We start from the raw sequence: 19,548 nt of genomic DNA, 5'->3' as shown, positions 1-19,548 counted from the left end.
TATATATATTTCATGAAACCCGTTTGTTGTAATCACATCAAAACATCATAAAAAAATGACCTGAGTCATTATGGCTTTCAGTAAGATATGCGACAAAGTTTGGTGAAGCTTACTTTTGGTGATCTCCAAGTGGTCTCTGTCCAATGGATTTTAATAATGACTCTGGTCGAACCGCTACCTTTGGTGATGTTTTAGGGCTAGTGTCAGAATCTCCACTTTCCTCATCTCCCATGGCTTTAATATAACTCCCACTTCTCATTCTCCTGCAGGGGATCTCCTCGTCTTTACCGCCAACAGGGTACCCTCCCCATTCATCTTGAGGCACCTGGTACCAAACACAAAATATGCAGGAATCTCATCATATTTTAAGAGAGAGCCTTAGATATTCCACACTTCAAAGACAAGTCATTTAAGTTTGACCCTTGAGGCACAATGCCATTGGGTAAAATTTTCAAAAGTTCCTAAGCGATTTAAGAGCCTAAGTCACATTTTCAAAAGTGGCTTATGTGCATAGGAACCTAAAACTCATCGAGAGTCAAGCACTTTTGAATATTTTACCCATTATCCTCATATTGGGATTCTGCAGCCTTTCAGACATACCATCACTAATGAAATATAAAAAAAATGCATTTAAATAACATTAAGATGTATTTCTATCACAAACTGATGGAATTCAGAGAGATGGCTAATGTTGTTCATAATTCGGACTCTTATGAAACAAGCATAATGGTGGGAGTTTTCTAAAGTAATTTTTTTAAAGAATGATAAATAAATAATTCAGAGAAGGCTGTAATATAATCTCATTCTATACCAGTAAAATAAGCAGTTAATTACTAATACATACAGGCAGTTAAATTCTCATTATGTTTAGTTATTAGACAATCCATCACTCCTCACTAGCTTTGTACATCAGGAGATCTAGGTTCAAATTCTGACTTAGGAAACAAGTGGAAATGAGTTTGATGGCTACATGCTCATAACTTTCTGCATCACAAAGCTTCCAAGTAATTCAGCTTGAGATGAAGTCTCTACCCAATGTAAACTCAGAATTGGAAGCAGTGCTGTTTCAAGCTATGATATAGGCATGCAGAATCTCACATGGTTAAAATTAAGGGCATACATAGGTGCTTTGCTAGATCTGGACCAGAGAGCTCAGCACCTTGGAAGATCAAGCCCTTTATCAGCATAATGCCTTCACATATTATATATAACAATATTTAATTGTTATATATATAGTTATATATATAGTTAGATAGATAGATACCCTATCAAGCTGGAGGATTGCAAGGTAAGAATCTATAGTGGAGATTCTGAAAAGTTAGTAGGTCTAGTCAAGTCTGTCAAACTAAACACATTTGGGGCTGATCCAAAGTCCATTCAGCTCAATGGAAAGACTCCCATTGACTTCAACAGGCCTTGCATCAGATCCATGGAGAGTGACACTAACTTATTCTCTCAGCTCCTCACCCTCCAAAATGCACTCATAACCCACATTTAGGGTGAGCAGGACTTGTGCTGTGGACCCCATCCAAAGAAGGGCAAGGGGGAAATGAAAAAAGAGGAGGAACCAGGGGAGGAAGAGAGAGTGAGTGAGTGGGAGGGAGACGCTGAGCCAAAGACAGAGAGAGACACAAACACACTCTAAACAGGTTTCAGAGTAGCAGCCGTGTTAGTCTGTATCTGCAAAAAGAACAGGAGTACTTGTGGCACCTTAGAGACTAACAAATTTAACGCCTGATAGGGAGAGCAAGCGCAAATCAGAAAAGAAAAACAGCTTGAAAAGAGAGAAATTGTATTAGAGAAAAATATACTCTGAAGTATTTTAAAAGAAGAAAAAATACAAGGAAAACAGCGGCACTGAAAGAGAGGAAAGAAAAGATGCAGCAAGAAGGAAGAATAACAAATAAAACAAAAAGTTGCAGTCTGAAGCACTGGAACAAATCTTAAAGTTAGCCAGATTTGGATTTTGGAAGGAGGTGGTGGGAAGCTAAGAGACGAGGGTGATCATTTCTCCCCAGGCTTGAGATCTCTAGATACAATAAATCACCCACATTTTCCTTTTAAAACCAAACACATATGGAAGTTCTCTGTGGGGAAGGATTTCCAAGGTTTGCTGAGAACTCAAGAATATCTGCAAGCAATGTCAGTGTAACAGATGGAAATCCTTAACATTTTGAAAAATAATTTTTCTTAAACTTTATTACAACACAACTGGCAATTCTCTTGACTGCCAAAGACTGAATGATATATTGCTAAAGAATTAGACCAGTAAATTCATTATGATGAAATACTTGATACCAAACAAACTTACTTATACCTTTTATTTTGTTGCTAGTGTTTGGATGCTGGCATGGCTATGAACAAGGTTCAAGTAACTGAAAAGCATTCTGGTTACTGGCATACAAGTGGGTCCCTATGTGCTTTATTTCATTTCTCAATTTCCTATATTAAGGATGAATTGCAGCCTCTGGTCTAAACACACTTTTCCAAGTGTCCATAACTTATTGTAACTACTTGATTTTGCTCTGAGATTTTCACTGCTTTGTCTCAGCTCTAAAATGATTTTTTTTAAAAAAGTGTGAGAAAAATCAGTTCAGTTGTTTTTGAGTAATTCAAGTAAGAAAAAGCCTACTTTCCCCATATGCTCCAATCTGAAATTCTGTACTTCTATAACTCAAAAATGGCTGAAAGCTGAACACGTTAAAAACAAGTTTATATTTTGAGATTCTTATTTGTGACTCACGCTCAACTCAAGCCTTGTTTGTAAAGTTACGAATGTTTAAAGTTTGCAATTTCATCCTAAGGGCAGTTCTAGCTAGAAAGCTGGTAAACAGCTTTTCCAGGACAAGCTTTCCACCATAGGCACATTAATATTTCATCCTGTTTGGGCTGATTAGATTTGTATGGCTACATGACCTGATACAGGTAAAGTTGGTTTTGCAGCTAAGTTCACAAGGACACTGGAATCAGAAAAAGCCCTCCGCCAAATTATTCTTGCTTGTAATATAACTGAGAGAGCACACAAGTACACCCAAAACCACTCTGCCCCTTTTACATTAAGAGCCCTTACTGGCCAACCAAAGATCCTGGTGATTGAAAGAAGTTGATTGGTAGTCCAGTCCTCAAAAAGGAAAAAACTTCTGGAAGATCCAGGAGAGAGAAGAGGCCACTAACCCCGTAGCAAATGGCAACTGTGAGTGGGAGTTTCTGGATCTTGGGTAGAAGGAGGGATGTTGCCTAGTGGCTCAATGGAAACATGTTTTAGTGTGGGGTACAAATTTCCTCACATGGGACAAGATCCAAGGCCCAGAGAAGACAATTGGAGTCTTTCCATTGACTTCAAAGGACACTGCATCAGCCCCCTGTGAACTTCTTCCTACAAGATTTGAAAAACATGGCAATACTCAAGCTCAGCTTCAGTATGAGCAGGTTCAAGATTCACTTCAGCTCTTTGTACAATCATTATACTGTAGGTTAAACACCTGAATTTTTAAAAAAAATTTAGCCTCTCTCAGATGCCAACATGTCCTGAACCACAGCACAGCAACAGGGCTATAATACTGCATGAACATATTTCTCTTTTTTTATTATTTTGAAATGCTAACAAAAATCTGTTACAGATCATGTAGGGGGTATTAAATGTATGCGTTCCAAAATGTTAAAGTGGTTTTACAGCTTGCAAAAATGACTTTTACAATAGTTATCAGTCCCTGAAATTTCCATCTGCAGGGTTTGCAGCTGCTAATTGGGAATAATTACCCTAATTACCTACTTGCATACAGTGATGAGTGCCGATATTTATAATTTCAAAAAAGCCTTCTTCCTGTTCTAGATGTTCACATAAATTCCTGTATCTGCAGTTTTTATCCACAAAGCAATAGGACTGCATATTACCATATACATTTTCCTTCAAAAAAAAACAATAAGCTGATAAGGTCCAGATCTTTTCATTTAATTTATCATTTGCTGCTGATTTGGTTATAACAACTATGGACAATGATGAGTTTTCTTTAACAAATTCTGTGCTCTCGTGGTGTGAGGAAGAGAAGGGAGTGCAGGAGTTAGGGAATCTCTTCATTCTTGTGTTCCTGTTCCACTGTGGGATCTTAGGCTAGTAATTAGGGTCAGATTTTCCAAAGAGCCCACCCCCAGCATTTGAGATCAGATTTTCACATCAGGATCAGCTTCCATTTAGGTACATAGCTAATTTCCAGAGTTTCAAAAGTGTTCCACACCCACAGTGCTGGACTCATACAAATCAGGCTGCTTATTTGGTGTTTAAACAGGAGCTGATGGCTTTTGAAAATCTGGCCTGAGTTTTGGGTTCTGAGCTCTTTTGAAAATCTCACTGTAATCTTTGTTGCTCCAAGGTTAAAATGAGTATTACCTACCACACAGAAAAACTATGATGTTTAATTATCATATAAACGTAAAATGCTTTGAAATTTTCAGATGAATGGGGCTATATAAGTTAAAATTATCATCAAAATCTTATCATCATACACAATCTGTGCATGAAATTAGGCTAGAAATGTAAGAACAAGAGTTGAAGCTCTGTCTGGTGGGCATGTGTAGCCAAGGATAAAAGGTATCAGGTATATTTAGGATATAGAGGTGAAATTACAAGACCTACAGTCCCCAGGCTTGTAAAATATTTAGCTTAGCAAAATTAGACTTTAGGATTTAGGATAAATTACCATAAGTAAGTCAATAGTAAACCTGCTGAGCTTCTGTTTCTGTTTGTGATATGCTGATGTTTTGAAAATAACTGCTGAGTTTGGATACTAATACCTACAAGAGATCAGTAGACACCACAAGATGACCATTGGTAGGCATAGTGAAATGTTGGAGACTTCCTTAAGGTAATTGCCTGTTCCTATGGTGATAACATGACATAAATGTTAATGATCATTAGTGGGGCATGGAAGTTCAAATAAGGAAAAGGGGTTAAAACCTTCATAAATATGTACGAACCCCCCTCAGTGTCAGCATAAGACATTATAAAGGCTGTATCACACTCTGTGTGCCTCAGGGTGGGAGACTCTAGGATGAGGACCACTGGTGGTGATGATGATGGTGCCGGTGAGGACTAACACTTCAGGTTTTTCCACAAGGGATGATGTAAGTAATGCAAATATTGTGCATTTTGTACTGGTCTCTCTGCTTTACCAGACTGCAATGCGTATTGTTTTGATGGCTAACAAATATAATCATTACAGAAAGAGCACTATGTAGCCTCTGCTGTGCACCTTGGGGTCCCCCTTCTATTGATAACCTCTCTACTGTAGTCAATCTTGGGAGCTAAACTCTCACAGATTATAGTAGAGGTAAACCCACACTTTGGGGTGGGTAATTGGTTAAACTAAGTAACCCATTACTATAGATAAGGCAACACATGTAATTCGTGTTTCATTTAAAGCTTTCTAAGCCTGATCAAGAAGATGCCCCCCAAAAAGGAGAGAGCAAGAACTAAAATTTAGATGACAGATTCCCTGCCCCCCCCATGTAAGATTTCTTCAAGAGAACCCAGCATGTCATTGTATATAGCTATAGATGGGCAGATAAATGGATCCACTAGAAACTATTTCTAGATGTGTAGAGAATGTCTCTGCAGCATGAAGAAAACTTCCCAAGATGATAGAGGAACCATTCAACTAGAGCGCTAGCTTTTTTGAAAGACCCACATGCTTGTTCAGAGGGTCCTTATAGGGAAAGCAAGTCTTCCTAGCACAACCATCCACTACAGAATCTACATTAAGGCTAGTGCCCACACTCTGATTTTGTCATGAGTATAACATGTATAATTTGGAGGGAAAAGTGCATAAATTAAAGTAGATATTGATGCCTGCCTGAATGTTTTCTAGTTTTTGGTCTGCTGGGTGGGAAGCATGAACATTTATGAGCTTATTCTCTCGAGAGTTAATAGGAAGCACCCAGCATTCCTCTGAAGAAGGGTTAGGAGAACCTTAGAGGTTTGCACAGAGCCAGCAGTTTCTCCATGGAAAACTGCCAGGATTAGTCTGGAACTTATTTGCTAGTCCTTGCTCTTGTTTTTCGCTTAGATTTCTCCAGTTTGTTTTCTCAGAGAATTCACTTTGGAGGCCTATCCAACCAGAAGAAACTAAACTAGAGAAAGTTCTGGAACAAGAAGAGGGAGCTCAGTCATGCTGCTTACTTTGTGTGAGGCTGGAGATTTTTGGAAGACACCTGAATGGCTGTTCAGAAAATCAAAAGGACAAAAACACTACCCTGGTCTAAATGTTTTCTTCCTGGGGTGGGGATGATGGCTCTATAAAACCCAAACCCAGGGACACTGAGTAGACTATTCTTGGAATTAGATGTGAAAGGACAAGAAGAATACTGTGAGCCTGATTGATAGTTACACTGAGACGTGGATTCTTAATAGCTTCTCTCTCTGTTGGTGACTTTTTTTCCTGATGCTTCTCCTTCGCTTTGTGACTTTTCTCTGAGTATAGAGGGCTATGCTTTTTGGTTTTGTTTTCTGCCCAAGCAGCACCTTTTCAATAAGCATCTAAAGACAACATTCTATTGCTGCACTTTAAAAATAAAATAAAATAAGAAATTCATTAGGTATTGACTATTTTCCTTGATTTACCCTGTCCTTAGAGGGTAAATGCTACAATGTCATGCTTGGCATTGTGGCAAGCTCCTGTTGGCATATGAAATATTTGCAGCAAAATCTGAAATGCTAAAATTGCAAGTCTTTTCACTTTAGATTGTGGATTTGAGAGTTTGGTCCCAGTTTCATGGGCCCATTTTTGAAGGAAATATTTTTTTCCTGAGAAAACACAAAACCCTGTGAGTAAATGGTTTTTGAGCCAGTTACTGGGCCAAAAACAAACAAAAAAACAAAACAAAACAAAAAAAGAGAGAAATTCTATGAAAAATATGCATGCAATTTTCCATAACCATAAAAATCCAAATAAATTTATTGTCTCAAATTCTAGAATCAGATGTCTCTAACCCCATACAAATTTGACTGGCTCTATCTCCTCTAGCCCTATTGACTATGACTCTCAAGGTTTTGGAAGTAGGGGGGAGTTATAGGATGAATCTGTACCTATAAGGAAGGCCTTGGTTCCTTAAATACATAACCTTTCATCTCAACACCATTTTCAGTGCACATATCTTTCTCAATGCACGTATGTTATTTAGTTATTCTGATTTTTTTTAATGTGCTGATTCATTGCTCTACGTACATGTATTATATAATTGAAAACATTCAAAAAGCTTTATAAAATGTACCAGGAATTCCTCCTCAACATTAACGAAAGCCACCTCCTCCATTCCCTTCAAATTTCATAAGCCGCCCCCATCCCTGAGCATGTGGGAGAACAGAGAGATCTTGCAGCATGCCCTGAAGGTCAACTGACACTGTCAAACAAGTGGGGAGTTAATTTCAGAGCTGAGGACCCCTTGCTGGGAATGTCCTACCAACAACTCTCCCATTTAAAGCAGGGGGACATCATCCTGAGAACCTCACCTGATATCATCTGTCATGGTATCACATGCAGAAGGAGGTGGTCAGATAGATCCCAAACCATTTAGGGCTTTTATAGGTCAAAATCACACCTTCAATTGCACCTGGAAATGAGCTGGAAGCTAATGCAGATCACAAAGCACAAGCGTAATATGCTGTGTGTGAGACACTCCACAAAGCAAGTCAGCAGCTGCATTCTGTATTAGCTGACATTACCAAACTTTTTTCCCCCCAAGAGTAGCCCCAAGCAGAGCACAACTCCAGTAACTGAAATTTGAGGTGAAGACGACATGGGTCCCATGTATTCAGGGATTCTGTATTCACAAAATATCCACTTGCTACAGAACTGTGCTCCAAAATCTCAGCTTAAACTGAAATACATGAATCTAGTATAAATATATGAAGTGTCACCTGTCATGAAGCAAAAGCTTGAAGAGGTGTGAAATGCCCCAATCGGGGCCCCACAGTGTCTGTGATTCCATGGCAATGGACTCTATAGCCAGAGAAGAAGAATGGTTTAGCGGTTAAGGTAGCATGAGACTCTGGAGATCTGGGTTTGCATCCCTGCTTTGCCACAGACTTCCTGTGTGACCTTCGGCAAGTCTCTTTGTGCCTCAGGACCCCATTTGTAAAACAGGGACAGCAGAACTTCCCTACCTCACAGGAGTGTTGGGAGGATAAATGCATTATAGATTTTGAAGTGCTCAGATAGATACCATGGTAATGGGGCCACATTGTGCCACAGATAGATAGAGGGACTTTTCCAAGTTGCCACAGAATCCAGCCTTTCTGACATGGTATTCGCTATTTTGTTATAGCCACACACGCAGCTTTGTTTCCCTACCCTTACTGGGACCTGTCTGTAGATGCACCTTGTTCTCCAGCTTTCCCCAAAAGCTGATTTAATTGAATTACAGTGCAAGTTCTAGGGAGCAAAGAAACAGCAGGTAGGGAGCTAGAGCTGGAGTCCAGCTTGTAACCAGGGGAATCTGGAAATGTAGGCTAGCCAGCTGGGCTGCCTGGATGATGGGACAAGGCCCAGAGGACTAGGAAGATGGCCAAAGGAACCTGACCACAAGCTTCCCTGGCACATATGGGAGGAAAAAGGCTTTGAATGATATAGGGACCTTTGCCAGGAGTGTGGAGCCAGGCTACCTACAGGATATAATGGAAACAAAAAAAAAATCCTCATCCATTCACTATAAAAAGAATCACTGTAAGAATACTCAGATGAATTTCGCATCCCTGAGTATTTTAAACCAGGAGCCATAGTTGTGCATGTTTATATGAAGAGGTGGGAATAAAGGGTGTTTATATGAGGAGGTGGAAATGAAGGGTATTTCATGGTGACAGACAAAATTACATTGTTGTAGAATTTAAGAGTGGTGGTTGTGTAATTTGTTTTCATTGAGCCACAGAAGTAGATGGAGCTCTGGGCATATCTTTTTTGCCACAAGTCTTCTTAGGCAAGAAAGGCTGAGTAAAAACTGACTCTTTTGGAATTACTGGTAACTATCCCCTTCTGAGGAGCTACATCATTCTACCTTTGCATTTCTCCAGTCACTACCTCACAGAAGGGTAATCATGTGTCTTCCCTCTCTGTGGCCATAAAAGGCCCTGCATGAAGTACAAGTGGTGTAGTTCTGATGTCCAGAGGAAAGAAATCCAACATGCTGGATTCAAGTCCTCCACAGACGATAGAGCCAAGACTATGGCCTCCCTCTGCATCTTCCATGGATGGGTTCGGTGAGGGACAAGGGTGAGTTGGAAGATCAATCATTGACCATTATTTCAAATAGTGAGGACACAGCACAGCCTACAGTAGTAGTCATGGAGAAGCTCTGCTGTTGCTCTGGAGCCTGGGGAGAAGAGAAAAGCCTTTATTTCCTGCTGCCCTGGAAATCCGCACACCAACTTCGGCTATTCAGACTTGATGGGAGGCAAGAGGATTTGGCCCATAAGGAGCAAGTGACATGCAGGGCATTATTTCTAGATAACCTAGCTGGCCTAATGTACGCTTGCTGCATGAACCAAAAAGTGTAGCCCACTTTTTTAAAATAGTCACTTTCAGGATTCCAAAAATCTTAGCTGTTAAACAACTGTAATCTACAAGAGTGCATCAGTTTATAATCACTGAGGTACATGCAGAAGTTTGGTGATTGTAGGAATTGTAACAGAAAACCTATTTTGTGATTTAGTAAAGTAATAATGGAACAAGAAAAGTGCTCTGACAGCATCTCCAGGCATGCCTACACCAGCACTTACTGCACAGCAAACTGGGGTCTAAATCTACAGTGCTGCAGCATGCTGTGCACTAACTATTGGTGTGAACCCTGCTACTGTGCACTAGACGTTCCATAGAGCAGATTGACTTACTGCTGTTTCAAACCACCTATTTAATCCAAGCAAGACACGTTTTTCCTCCATGGGCTTTCCCCCCAGTCATTATGTTGGCATTACTGAAATGATAGCACAGATGTCTTTAAAAAACCCTCTTTTTAAAAGGCCTATATAGAAATGCACATATATTCTATCTCTCATCCACTCTTCTCATCCTAACAAATGAGTTTTATGGTTCTGATCAGCTGACTCAAAACTCCATTGGTAATTATTTAGCCGCCAGAGGAAGGTCGTCATTTTTGTTACTTTCCAGCTGTTAGCATACATTTTACTATCTGTACAATTCTAAAGGGGGGTATATTTATTCCCTTACTTGACGTAAGAGGGGCCATGAATACATTGCCACTAAGATATTTAAGCACATGAGCAACTAACTTCAAAAACAGCCTTTAAAGATGGGACTATAAGATGACCCAGAAAGGGTGGTAAAATCATGACCATTTGGGTGTCAGAGTCCATTCTTTAAAAGATGTTTTTAAAGTGAGTGCTGTGCAATTTCCTCCATGACCCAAAACTGCACTAGCTGATCAGCTCAGTCCTAGGCAGCCAAGGGGAGTGTGTGGTTATCTAGCATCAGTGGCAGTAGTCCGAGCAGTACCCCCAGCACATGTGTGAATTGGTCCAGGGCTCTAGAATATCAAGTTACTTGTGGCTGCAGGCTTCTTGGGCCCCTGTGGGTAGCCCTGGACAAATGTGGGAAAGACCAACTTTCAACCTACCTCTCTGTTTAATGTTGAACATTATTTTGACAACAAAAAAGTGATAGAAATATAAAGGAGAATCATTCTTGATAAAATATTGGTAGGAATTGGTAGGAATTGACAGCCTCTCCTTTCCCATCCTGGTGACAACACTTGTGCAATAATGTCAACTTGCACTGGCTGTTAGAAAGCTATGAAACTATGAATATTTTTGTTATTTTGTTTGGAAAACCAGTCACGTCACATTTGCAGCAATATTTTCATCAGAAATGGTAAATGGCTTCTTAGCACTTGGAGGCAGCACACTATCATGTCATTAATCACTGTAATTATTGGAGACTCTCGGTGGTTTTAGTCATAACCTTGCCCAATGGTTGAGTCCATGTAATTATTTCACTTTTCTCTTGCAAAGAGCAGCACTTCAGCCTTGGCCATGTTGATACCTCTGCATACCTGGAAACTGGGAAGGAGGAGTGTCAGTTTAGTGTAAAGTCCCTAGTTCTTTAAAGCCATTCAGGGAGTAAGTATAGAATTGTACAGAGATATAATGGGTACTGGGAACATTATGAAATGAATGCATATGAGTAGTTCATTGTAACACACATTAGGAGTAATTTATACTCAATAGTTATTCAGCACTGGAAGTAGTTTTGTATAGTTGGAATATAGGGTTTCATGTGACAAAATCTGCCTTCATGACAGTGTAGTGCATATAGAGTTGGGTTAGGATGAATTCCATCCGCCCAACCAAGAGACAGCACACAGCTGCGGCACAGACCTTCTGAGGCTGTAACTCTACCTTACTGAAGCAACAGTGGCCTCAGTGGGGTTCCAGAACTAGGACCTGTGTAAGTGACAATTCAGTGGTCCCCTTCGCTGGCCTGTCCTCAGCACTCTTCTCCACATCGGCATATCTGAATCCAGAGTGCAGCCACACTGACACTGGGTCTATTTTTTTAAGATAACATGAAACGGAAGGACAGATAAACCCAGTGTTTTCCTTTCATGCTACAGAATCCACTGCTGCTATTATTACCTGCACGCTAGCAATGTTAGTGCAGTTAACGGATGACGCTAGCACTTTAATGCATCAGGAAGGCAGAAGGGGGCTGTGGCCATTTTTAGCACAACATGCTATTTTCTTTTTTAAGTGCTGACTCATTCGCTGTACCATTGATGTGTTTACCTTGATTTCATGCTGCTGCTTCAAATACTGTTGAATGGCTGAGGAAGGAATATCAATCAGTGGCACATAATATTACGCTCCCAAACTGTAGTGGTTGTTAGTTGTACATTTTTGCCTGAAGTAGTTTCCTTTTCTCTTCCAGCAGTGCTCACAGATATTTGAATACTGGAAACTGTAAAATCCGACTTTTAAGTTTATAATTTTACTACTGATACTTAGTTCACTTCCAGCTTTCTCCCTGAAAATCCTTGTCACACCCAGGGATTCATGTCAAACAGTAAAATAAATCAAATAATAGGCTTCAGCTTCAAATGTGTTGTATCTAATTAGCCAAAGAATCCGATCATTAAAGATTTCCTTGCTCCCAACATCTTTCTATATAAAGGGAAAAATTATTTGGGGAGCAGTAGCAACCACTATAGTTAAAGCTGCACAAGAGTTTCCATTCTAACCTTCTGTTTTCAGTTATTCATATTTTTTCAAAATTGTCATCTTTCACATTGAAATTTTCCTGGCTTGGTCACTCCCCATAGATGAAAATTTGAGGACACACAGTTCAGCTGTTTCTCAGCAAGAGGAAAAGGAAGGATGATGCAGTGATTAGGGGGCAGCCTGGGACTTGGGACACCTAGATTTAAGCGTCAGACCTCAGGCTCTGCCACAGAGTTCCTAAGTGACCTCAGGCAAGTCACTGGTCTCTCTGGGCCTCAGATCATCACCTGTAATAGGGGGCAGTAGCATTTCCCTACCTCATAGGGGTGTTGTGAGGATAAATATATGGATGATTGTGAGGTGCTCAGATACCAAAAGTGATTGGAGCCATATAAATACCCAAGATAAACAGACAGAAGTTAAAAATATACACTTCCTCTGTATGAAAAAAAATACGTGCCCAGGATTCCATAGTTACATGACCATGATCTAAAGGGACAGTTCAATGTTTAAATTTGGTATGGAAAACACCCTTGTCTTTGAATGTCACGTACTTTTAACGCTATACCCAGAGAGGTGTTTACATGGATTTTTTTTCTGCAAAACTGATCATGTGGGTACCTCAGGTAAATGCTTTGCATGGCTGATTTAGCTGCATAATCAACATCTTAATACCTTCAATTATTCTGAACTAGCCAGGATCCATTTCCAAATATGTCTGTGAAAAAGAGGTGCTAGCAGTGCCTTTACTTTTACCTTGGGGTCCTGAGAGCTGTCCCTACCTTTCAGATTGACCAGCCTTAGTAAATCTCATCATTTAGTAGGCACTCCCATATAAGGTAGGCAAATATTCTCCAATTTTACACATGATGTAACTGAAGCCCAGGGAGATTAACAAATGATTGAATCCACTTCTGATAGGAAATTTGTGGCAGAGCTGCTAACACAGCCCATCTATCTTCTATGAACGATTCATGTCTCATCTAATAGATAGTACATCTAAAAGAAAATGCTTCAAAGCTATATTTTTAATAACGTCATCTGCAGAATGGGATTTCTCATACTTGCTTACCCAACTAGGTCTAGTGCAGAGGTGTCTAACACCCAGCCTGCTTGATGGATTTATGTGACCTACATGTCATGTTCAGAGTCCACAGAATACAAACTTCAATACAAAAATTAACCATCATATTTCTGAAAAAACTCTCTCTAATACAGAGCTAGGTGCAGTACTTTTTTTTGGGTATTTCTATGGCCCCTATTATTGTGGCATCTAAGCACCTCATAATCTTTAATCAATTCACCCTTGCAACATCCCATGATTTAGGAAAGTTCTATTATCTCCATTTTACAGATGCAGAACTAAGGCACAGAGAGGCTAAATTATTTGCCCAACGTCACACAGGAAAGTCTCTGGCAAAGTACAAGCTTGAACCAGGGCTCTCAAATCCTAGTTTAGAATCCTAATCTTTGAACTTTCCTTCCTTTCTAATATTTGCAAACAGGCTAAGATAATGATTTTGAGAGGTATGAAGTCTTCTGCACCCCACTCATCTCATTGGGCTGTTGACTCTAAAGCCTAATGATAATGCTTCCAATTTCAGCATTAACTGTTTCACTACTGATCATTTGAGCAGAATGAAGTATGGGGGAGTGAGGCTAACTGGGGTTTAGAACTGAGAGTTGCTCAAGGGAGAAAGAAGGAGACACAAAGACGGGAGAGAGCGAGAGACAGAAAGAGCAACACAGAAAGGAGGGAGAGAAAGAAAGTGAAACAAAGGACCGGAAAAGGATAGATATGGAATATTTCTACAGATGTTTGACAAGATACAGCTCTTTGACAAGGCATGCAGGAGTGAAATCAGGAAGGCCAAATCACACTTGGAGTTGCAGCTAGCAAGAGATGTTAAGAGTAACAAGAAGGGTTTCTTCAGGTATGTTAGCAACAAGAAGAAAGTCAAGGAAAGTGTGGGCCCCTTACTGAATGAGGGAGGCAACCTAGTGACAGAGGATGTGGAAAAAGCTAATGTACTCAATGATTTTTTTGCCTCTGTCTTCACAAACAAGGTCAGCTCCCAGACCGCTGCACTGGGCAGCACAATATAGGGAGAAGGTGACCAGCCCTCTGTGGAGAAAGAAGTGGTTCGGGACTATTTAGAAAAACTGGATGTGCACAAGTCCATGGGGCCGGATGCGCTGCATCCGAGGGTGCTAAAGGAGTTGGCGGATGAGATTGCAGAGCCATTGGCCATTATTTTTGAAAACGCATGGTGATCGGGGGAGGTCCCGGATGACTGGAAAAAGGCTAATGTAGTGCCCATCTTTAAAAAAGGGAAGAAGGAGGATCCAGGGAACTACAGGCCAGTCAGCCTCACCTCAGTCCCTGGAAAAATCATGGAGCAGGTCCTCAAGGAATCAATTATGAAACACTTAGAGGAGAGGAAAGTGATCAGGAACAGTCAGCATGGATTCACCAGGGGAAGTCATGCCTGACTAACCTAATTGCCTTCTATGATGAGATAACTGGCTCTGTGGATGAGGGGAAAGCAGTGGATGTGTTATTCCTTGACTTTAGCAAAGCTTTTGATACGGTCTCCCACAGTATTCTTGCTGCCAAGTTAAAGAAGTATGGGCTGGATGAATGGACTGTAAGGTGGATAGAAAGCTGGCTAGATCGTCGGGCTCAACGGGTAGTGATCAATGGCTCCATGTCTAGTTGGCAGCCGGTTTCAAGCGGAGTGCCCCAAGGGTCGGTCCTGGGGCCGGTTTTGTTTAATATCTTTATTAATGATCTGGAGGATGGTGTGGACTGCACTCTCACCAAGTTTGCAGATGACACTAAACTAGGAGGCGTGGTAGATACACTAGAGGGTAGGGATCGGATACAGAGGGACCTAGACAAATTAGAGGATTGGGCCAAAAGAAATCTGATGAGGTTCAACAAGGACAAGTGCAGAGTCCTGCACTTAGGACGCAAGAGTCCCATGCACAGCTACAGACTAGGGACCGAATGGCTAGGTAGCAGTTCTGCAGAAAAGGACCTAGGGGTCACAGTGGACGAGAAGCTGGATATGAGTCAACAGTGTGCTCTTGTTGCCAAGAAGGCTAACGGCATTTTGGGCTGTATAAGTAGGGGCATTGCCAGCAGATCGAGGGACGTGATCGTTCCCCTTTATTCGACATTGGTGAGGCCTCATCTGGAGTACTGTGTCCAGTTTTGGGCCCCACACTACAAGAAGGATGTGGAAAAATTGGAAAGAGTCCAGCGGCGGGCAACAAAAATGATTTGGGGTCTGGAGCGCATGACTTATGAGGAGAGGCTGAGGGAACTGGGATTGTTTAGTCTCCAGAAGAGAAGAATGAGGGGGGATTTGATAGCAGCCTTCAACTACCTGAAGGGGGGTTCCAAAGAGGATGGAACTCGGCTGTTCTCAATGGTGGCAGATGACAGAATAAGGAGCAATGGTCTCAAGTTGCAGTGGGGGAGGTCTAGGTTGGATATTAGGAAACACTATTTCACTAGGAGGGTGGTGAAGCACTGGAATGCGTTACCTAGGGAGGTGGTGGAGTCTCCTTTCTTGGAGGTTTTTAAGGCCCGGCTTGACAAAGCCCTGGCTGGGATGATTTAGTTGGGAATTGGTCCTGCTTTGAGCAGGGGGTTGGACTAGATGACCTCCTGAGGTCCCTTCCAACCCTGATTCTATGATTCTTGCAGAATTGGCTGTTTTGGGAGCGTGCTATTCCACTGCCCACCCCGTGGTGGCATGGTGTGGCCCTGCTGACATGCCATTCTCCTGCTTCTCCCAAATTACTTTAAGTAACATATAACTGTAATCAAGTTATATTCACTTTCTTGGGGTCCAGTCTTTATAAAAATATAGTCTCCTTGGGCCCACCTGGCCCAAACCCTATCCCCTCGTTAAGGGAGTCCACAGCCCTCCTTCATGAGGCTGTGCTGTGCTTCAAGCCAGTTTCCCCAGAGCATCAGTAGCTGGGTTCCAGTGCTGTTTCACAGACTTTCCTTTCTCTCTCCTCCATTAACAGCTGGGTTTTTATCCTGTTCAGGAGATAGCTCCCTGATTAACACCTGGGCCCTATTCCCCTGTTTGTCTGCTGCTCCCTTAAACACCTGGTCCTTAAAAGGGCCATGTTGTGGCATAGGGTTGGCTGCATGTAGAACCACTTCCTTAAAAGGGCCAGACCACCCTGTTACAGTCCCTTTCAGCTTGGAGAGACCAAAAGCACTGCACAGGACTAGAGCAAACATCCCTCTCTTGATTCTACATTTATTGGCTTCCACAGAAACCAAAGAGGTTTGGAGATACTCAAGATACAAAAGTTGAGAAGGGTTAGAGTTGGTTAATGCATGGGACAAACAATTTCTATAGGGAGAAAATCTGATTTTAAAAGAAAATGAGAGAGAAGGCACTCACAACAGCAATAGAGTTTTCAGGCCAGTTAAGTTGTCTAAATATCAGATTTGAAATACTTACTCTCCCTGAGGCCATCCATTCAAATTTCAACAGGAATGGCTCACACCTTCATCCTCATGGTAGATACACTAAATGTCATGCAGCTCAGTACCTGAGTTTTTCAGACCAAGCCTTAAAGAGACAGGACCAGATTCACTGGTACCCTCAGCTGCTTTGCACCACTTCAGGGATGCAAAGCAACCATAAACCCAGTTTCTCCAGCCAATTAAACTACTTTGCATCATGACAGCAGAGCAGCAAAAGCAACTGAGCTTACCAGTAAATCTAGCCCTGTGTTGTTAAGGTTTGGGAGGAGATGTAGGAGTGACAGAACAGAAGGAAAGATCTCTCAAGTTCTCACCCTGACTAGCTTAATATCTTTAATTTATAATTGTCTTCTATAAATTTATTCAAGACACAAACTGCTGTGCAAAGTGTCCCTTTCTGTAATCTGAAACACAGACTTCATCAAGATTTAAATACAGGATAAACTCAGGTACTGAAAACAAATTCATTAAAATTAGACTAGTTAACATTACGTCAATTTTATTCACATTTCAATCTGAATCCTATTAATAAAGAATAAATACTGCAGATTTCCCACCTCCAAGATATCTGGAGTAGGTGAATACCATAATCTTTGAGAGAGATTTACAGGGCACCCCTATAGTTTTACAATGACTTTCTGGCATAAATTATAACTAAATGCTTTTCTATTGCAAATATTAACCAAATCTGGCTTTTACCTGAAGGTAATGGCATGGCCTCAAGGAAGGTTTGATTTCCTGATGAACCAGAGGCTTATCTAGGTTAAGCGATGACTTTCGATAAGCTTCTTTAGCCTGGCTTACTGTAAGTGTAGACCAAGAACTCCTTTTCATGTATTTACCATCAGGGGTCATTGCTAGCCCTTCACAAGCAGAACATTTCACATCATTGTTACTTTTGGAAGTCTTTAGTGAGAGATCCCCAAAGTGCCCCTGGAGAGCTTCAGGGTAGCAGTGGGAGATATGATCTACATGATGCCTATTAATCACGCTAGGTGTGCGATAAGTGCTATCACTGTCCAAATTATCATCAGAGCTCCACCAGCTACTCATTCCAGATTTATGCTTGCTCTCTGGTTTTCGCTCCTTACTTTTACTCCTTTTGCTATGCTTGGAATGATGTCCATGATGATGGTCGTCCCCTCGACTGTCTCCCTTTGTCCCATTGACATTGCCTTTGGATGATCCTTCCAAAGAATGAGACTTAGTGAAAAGTTTCTGGACTGAATGAACAAGATGGCGTATTCTTCCTGGGCTTTCACTGCGTTGTTCTGCAGCTGTTGAGGTCCTCTGATATTGTAAAGTGTGAAACCCATCCCTGTGGAGAGGAAGTTGTTTCTCAAACTGATCCAGGAGATTGGCAGGAATTCGGTTAATCTTAGGGTTAGCGTGAGACATGGCGCAATCGTCCCTCGTTTCGTAATGTGAGCTGTAGTGCATTCTGGGGAAAGTGCTACTTGACATGTGATCGCCCATAACCATGGGCATCATCATGCATTCTGAATGGATGGAGCTTCGCGGTGAGCAGCGATGATGGTCCAGTGGGCAGCTCTCTGTAGGGCTGAGAAGATATGATTGCCTTTGCTCCTGCCCATGGTGGATATGATCATGGGTGTGTTCACAATCTTCAGGGGATGCTAAACCACAAGTGTGAGCAGAACATAATTGTGGTTGGTTGCGACTACCAGATAATCCTTTCATGTTCCTCGGAGCAGGCGAGAATCTTTCTTCATTGAAGTGTTGAGAAGGTGACCAGGAGTACTGCTGGTCTGTTGATAGAACACACACAGTTCAGTATTGTAGCTAATTAAAATATTAATTTTAAAAGTACAAATATATTATGAAAATAAAGCATTTTTTCATAGAAACTCAATGGAAGTTACCAATCAGGGACTACAATCTCCAAATTAAAGCTGGTTAAATATTTGCTGCAAACAACTTATTTGGTGAATTTAAAACTTTTTTTCTTGTTTACAAGTTATCTACAAACAGATCTAGATTTTTCTGAATGTGTTCATTATGCAAATCTACTCAAATAATTTTGATGGATACATTTTGAGCATTTAATTAATTAATTGATATTTTGCCTTCATTACTCAAGCTTTGTGACTGGTCACCTAAGTCATGTGGTATTGTTTCTGTTCCCCAATTGGATGACCAAATCCTTATAAACTGTTTTGTCACAAACTGAACTTCATTTTCTGATTAAGTGAATCTCAGTTACAGACCCCAAATTTGCTATTCAAAAAACATATATACAAACTAAACTACAAGTAATAAACAGCAAATAATAAAGGACAATGAACACACTGACTTCAGCCTGGTTTCCATGTCCCTAAACTTTTCATGAGCAGGTGTCTGACGCTATTTGAACATCTCTTATCAGTAAGGCTACGTTTTAGTCACGAGTATTTTTAGTAAAAGTCATGGACAGGTCATGGGCAGTAAACAAAAATTCACAGCCCATAATCTGTCCATGAGTTTTATTATATACTCTGACTAAATGTTGGGGGGAGGGGCGGCTCAGGAGGGCAGTCCTGGGGGGGCACTGTGGGTGCTGGGGAGGCGCAGCCCGAAGGACGCCGCGGGTGCTCGGGGGCATGGGCGCTGCGGGTACTGGAGGGGGAGGAGGTTGGCAGGGCTGGGGCAAGTTCCCTACCCAGCTCTTGGGAAGCGGTTGCCCCAGCTCCTAGCTTCACATGCTGCCTCGGCTCCACCCCAGGCCGCGGTTCGGCAGCTCCCATTGGCTGGGAACAGTGGTCAATGGGAGCTGCGGGAGTGGTGTCTGCAGGCGAAGGCAGCATGTGGA

General features: G+C 41.4%; 1 protein-coding gene across 1 annotated transcript in view; it reads right to left on the bottom strand.

The window, feature by feature from the left end:
* DLGAP2 (DLG associated protein 2) overlaps positions 1-19,548 on the bottom strand; it is a 649,549-nt gene that overhangs the window by 84,590 nt on the left and 545,411 nt on the right. The window contains exons 7-8 of the mRNA XM_065400541.1: positions 17,439-18,508; positions 114-325 (exon numbers count right to left, since the gene is read on the bottom strand). Of these exons, the coding sequence (XP_065256613.1) occupies positions 114-325; positions 17,439-18,508 (1,282 nt within the window). The remainder of the gene's footprint in view (positions 1-113; positions 326-17,438; positions 18,509-19,548) is intronic.

The sequence above is a fragment of the Emys orbicularis genome, chromosome 3, assembly GCF_028017835.1.
Source record: "Emys orbicularis isolate rEmyOrb1 chromosome 3, rEmyOrb1.hap1, whole genome shotgun sequence".
Taxonomy (NCBI): Eukaryota; Metazoa; Chordata; order Testudines; family Emydidae; genus Emys; species Emys orbicularis.
Note: the sequence above shows the minus strand (reverse complement) of the source record. Positions and strands in the feature narration are given on the sequence as shown.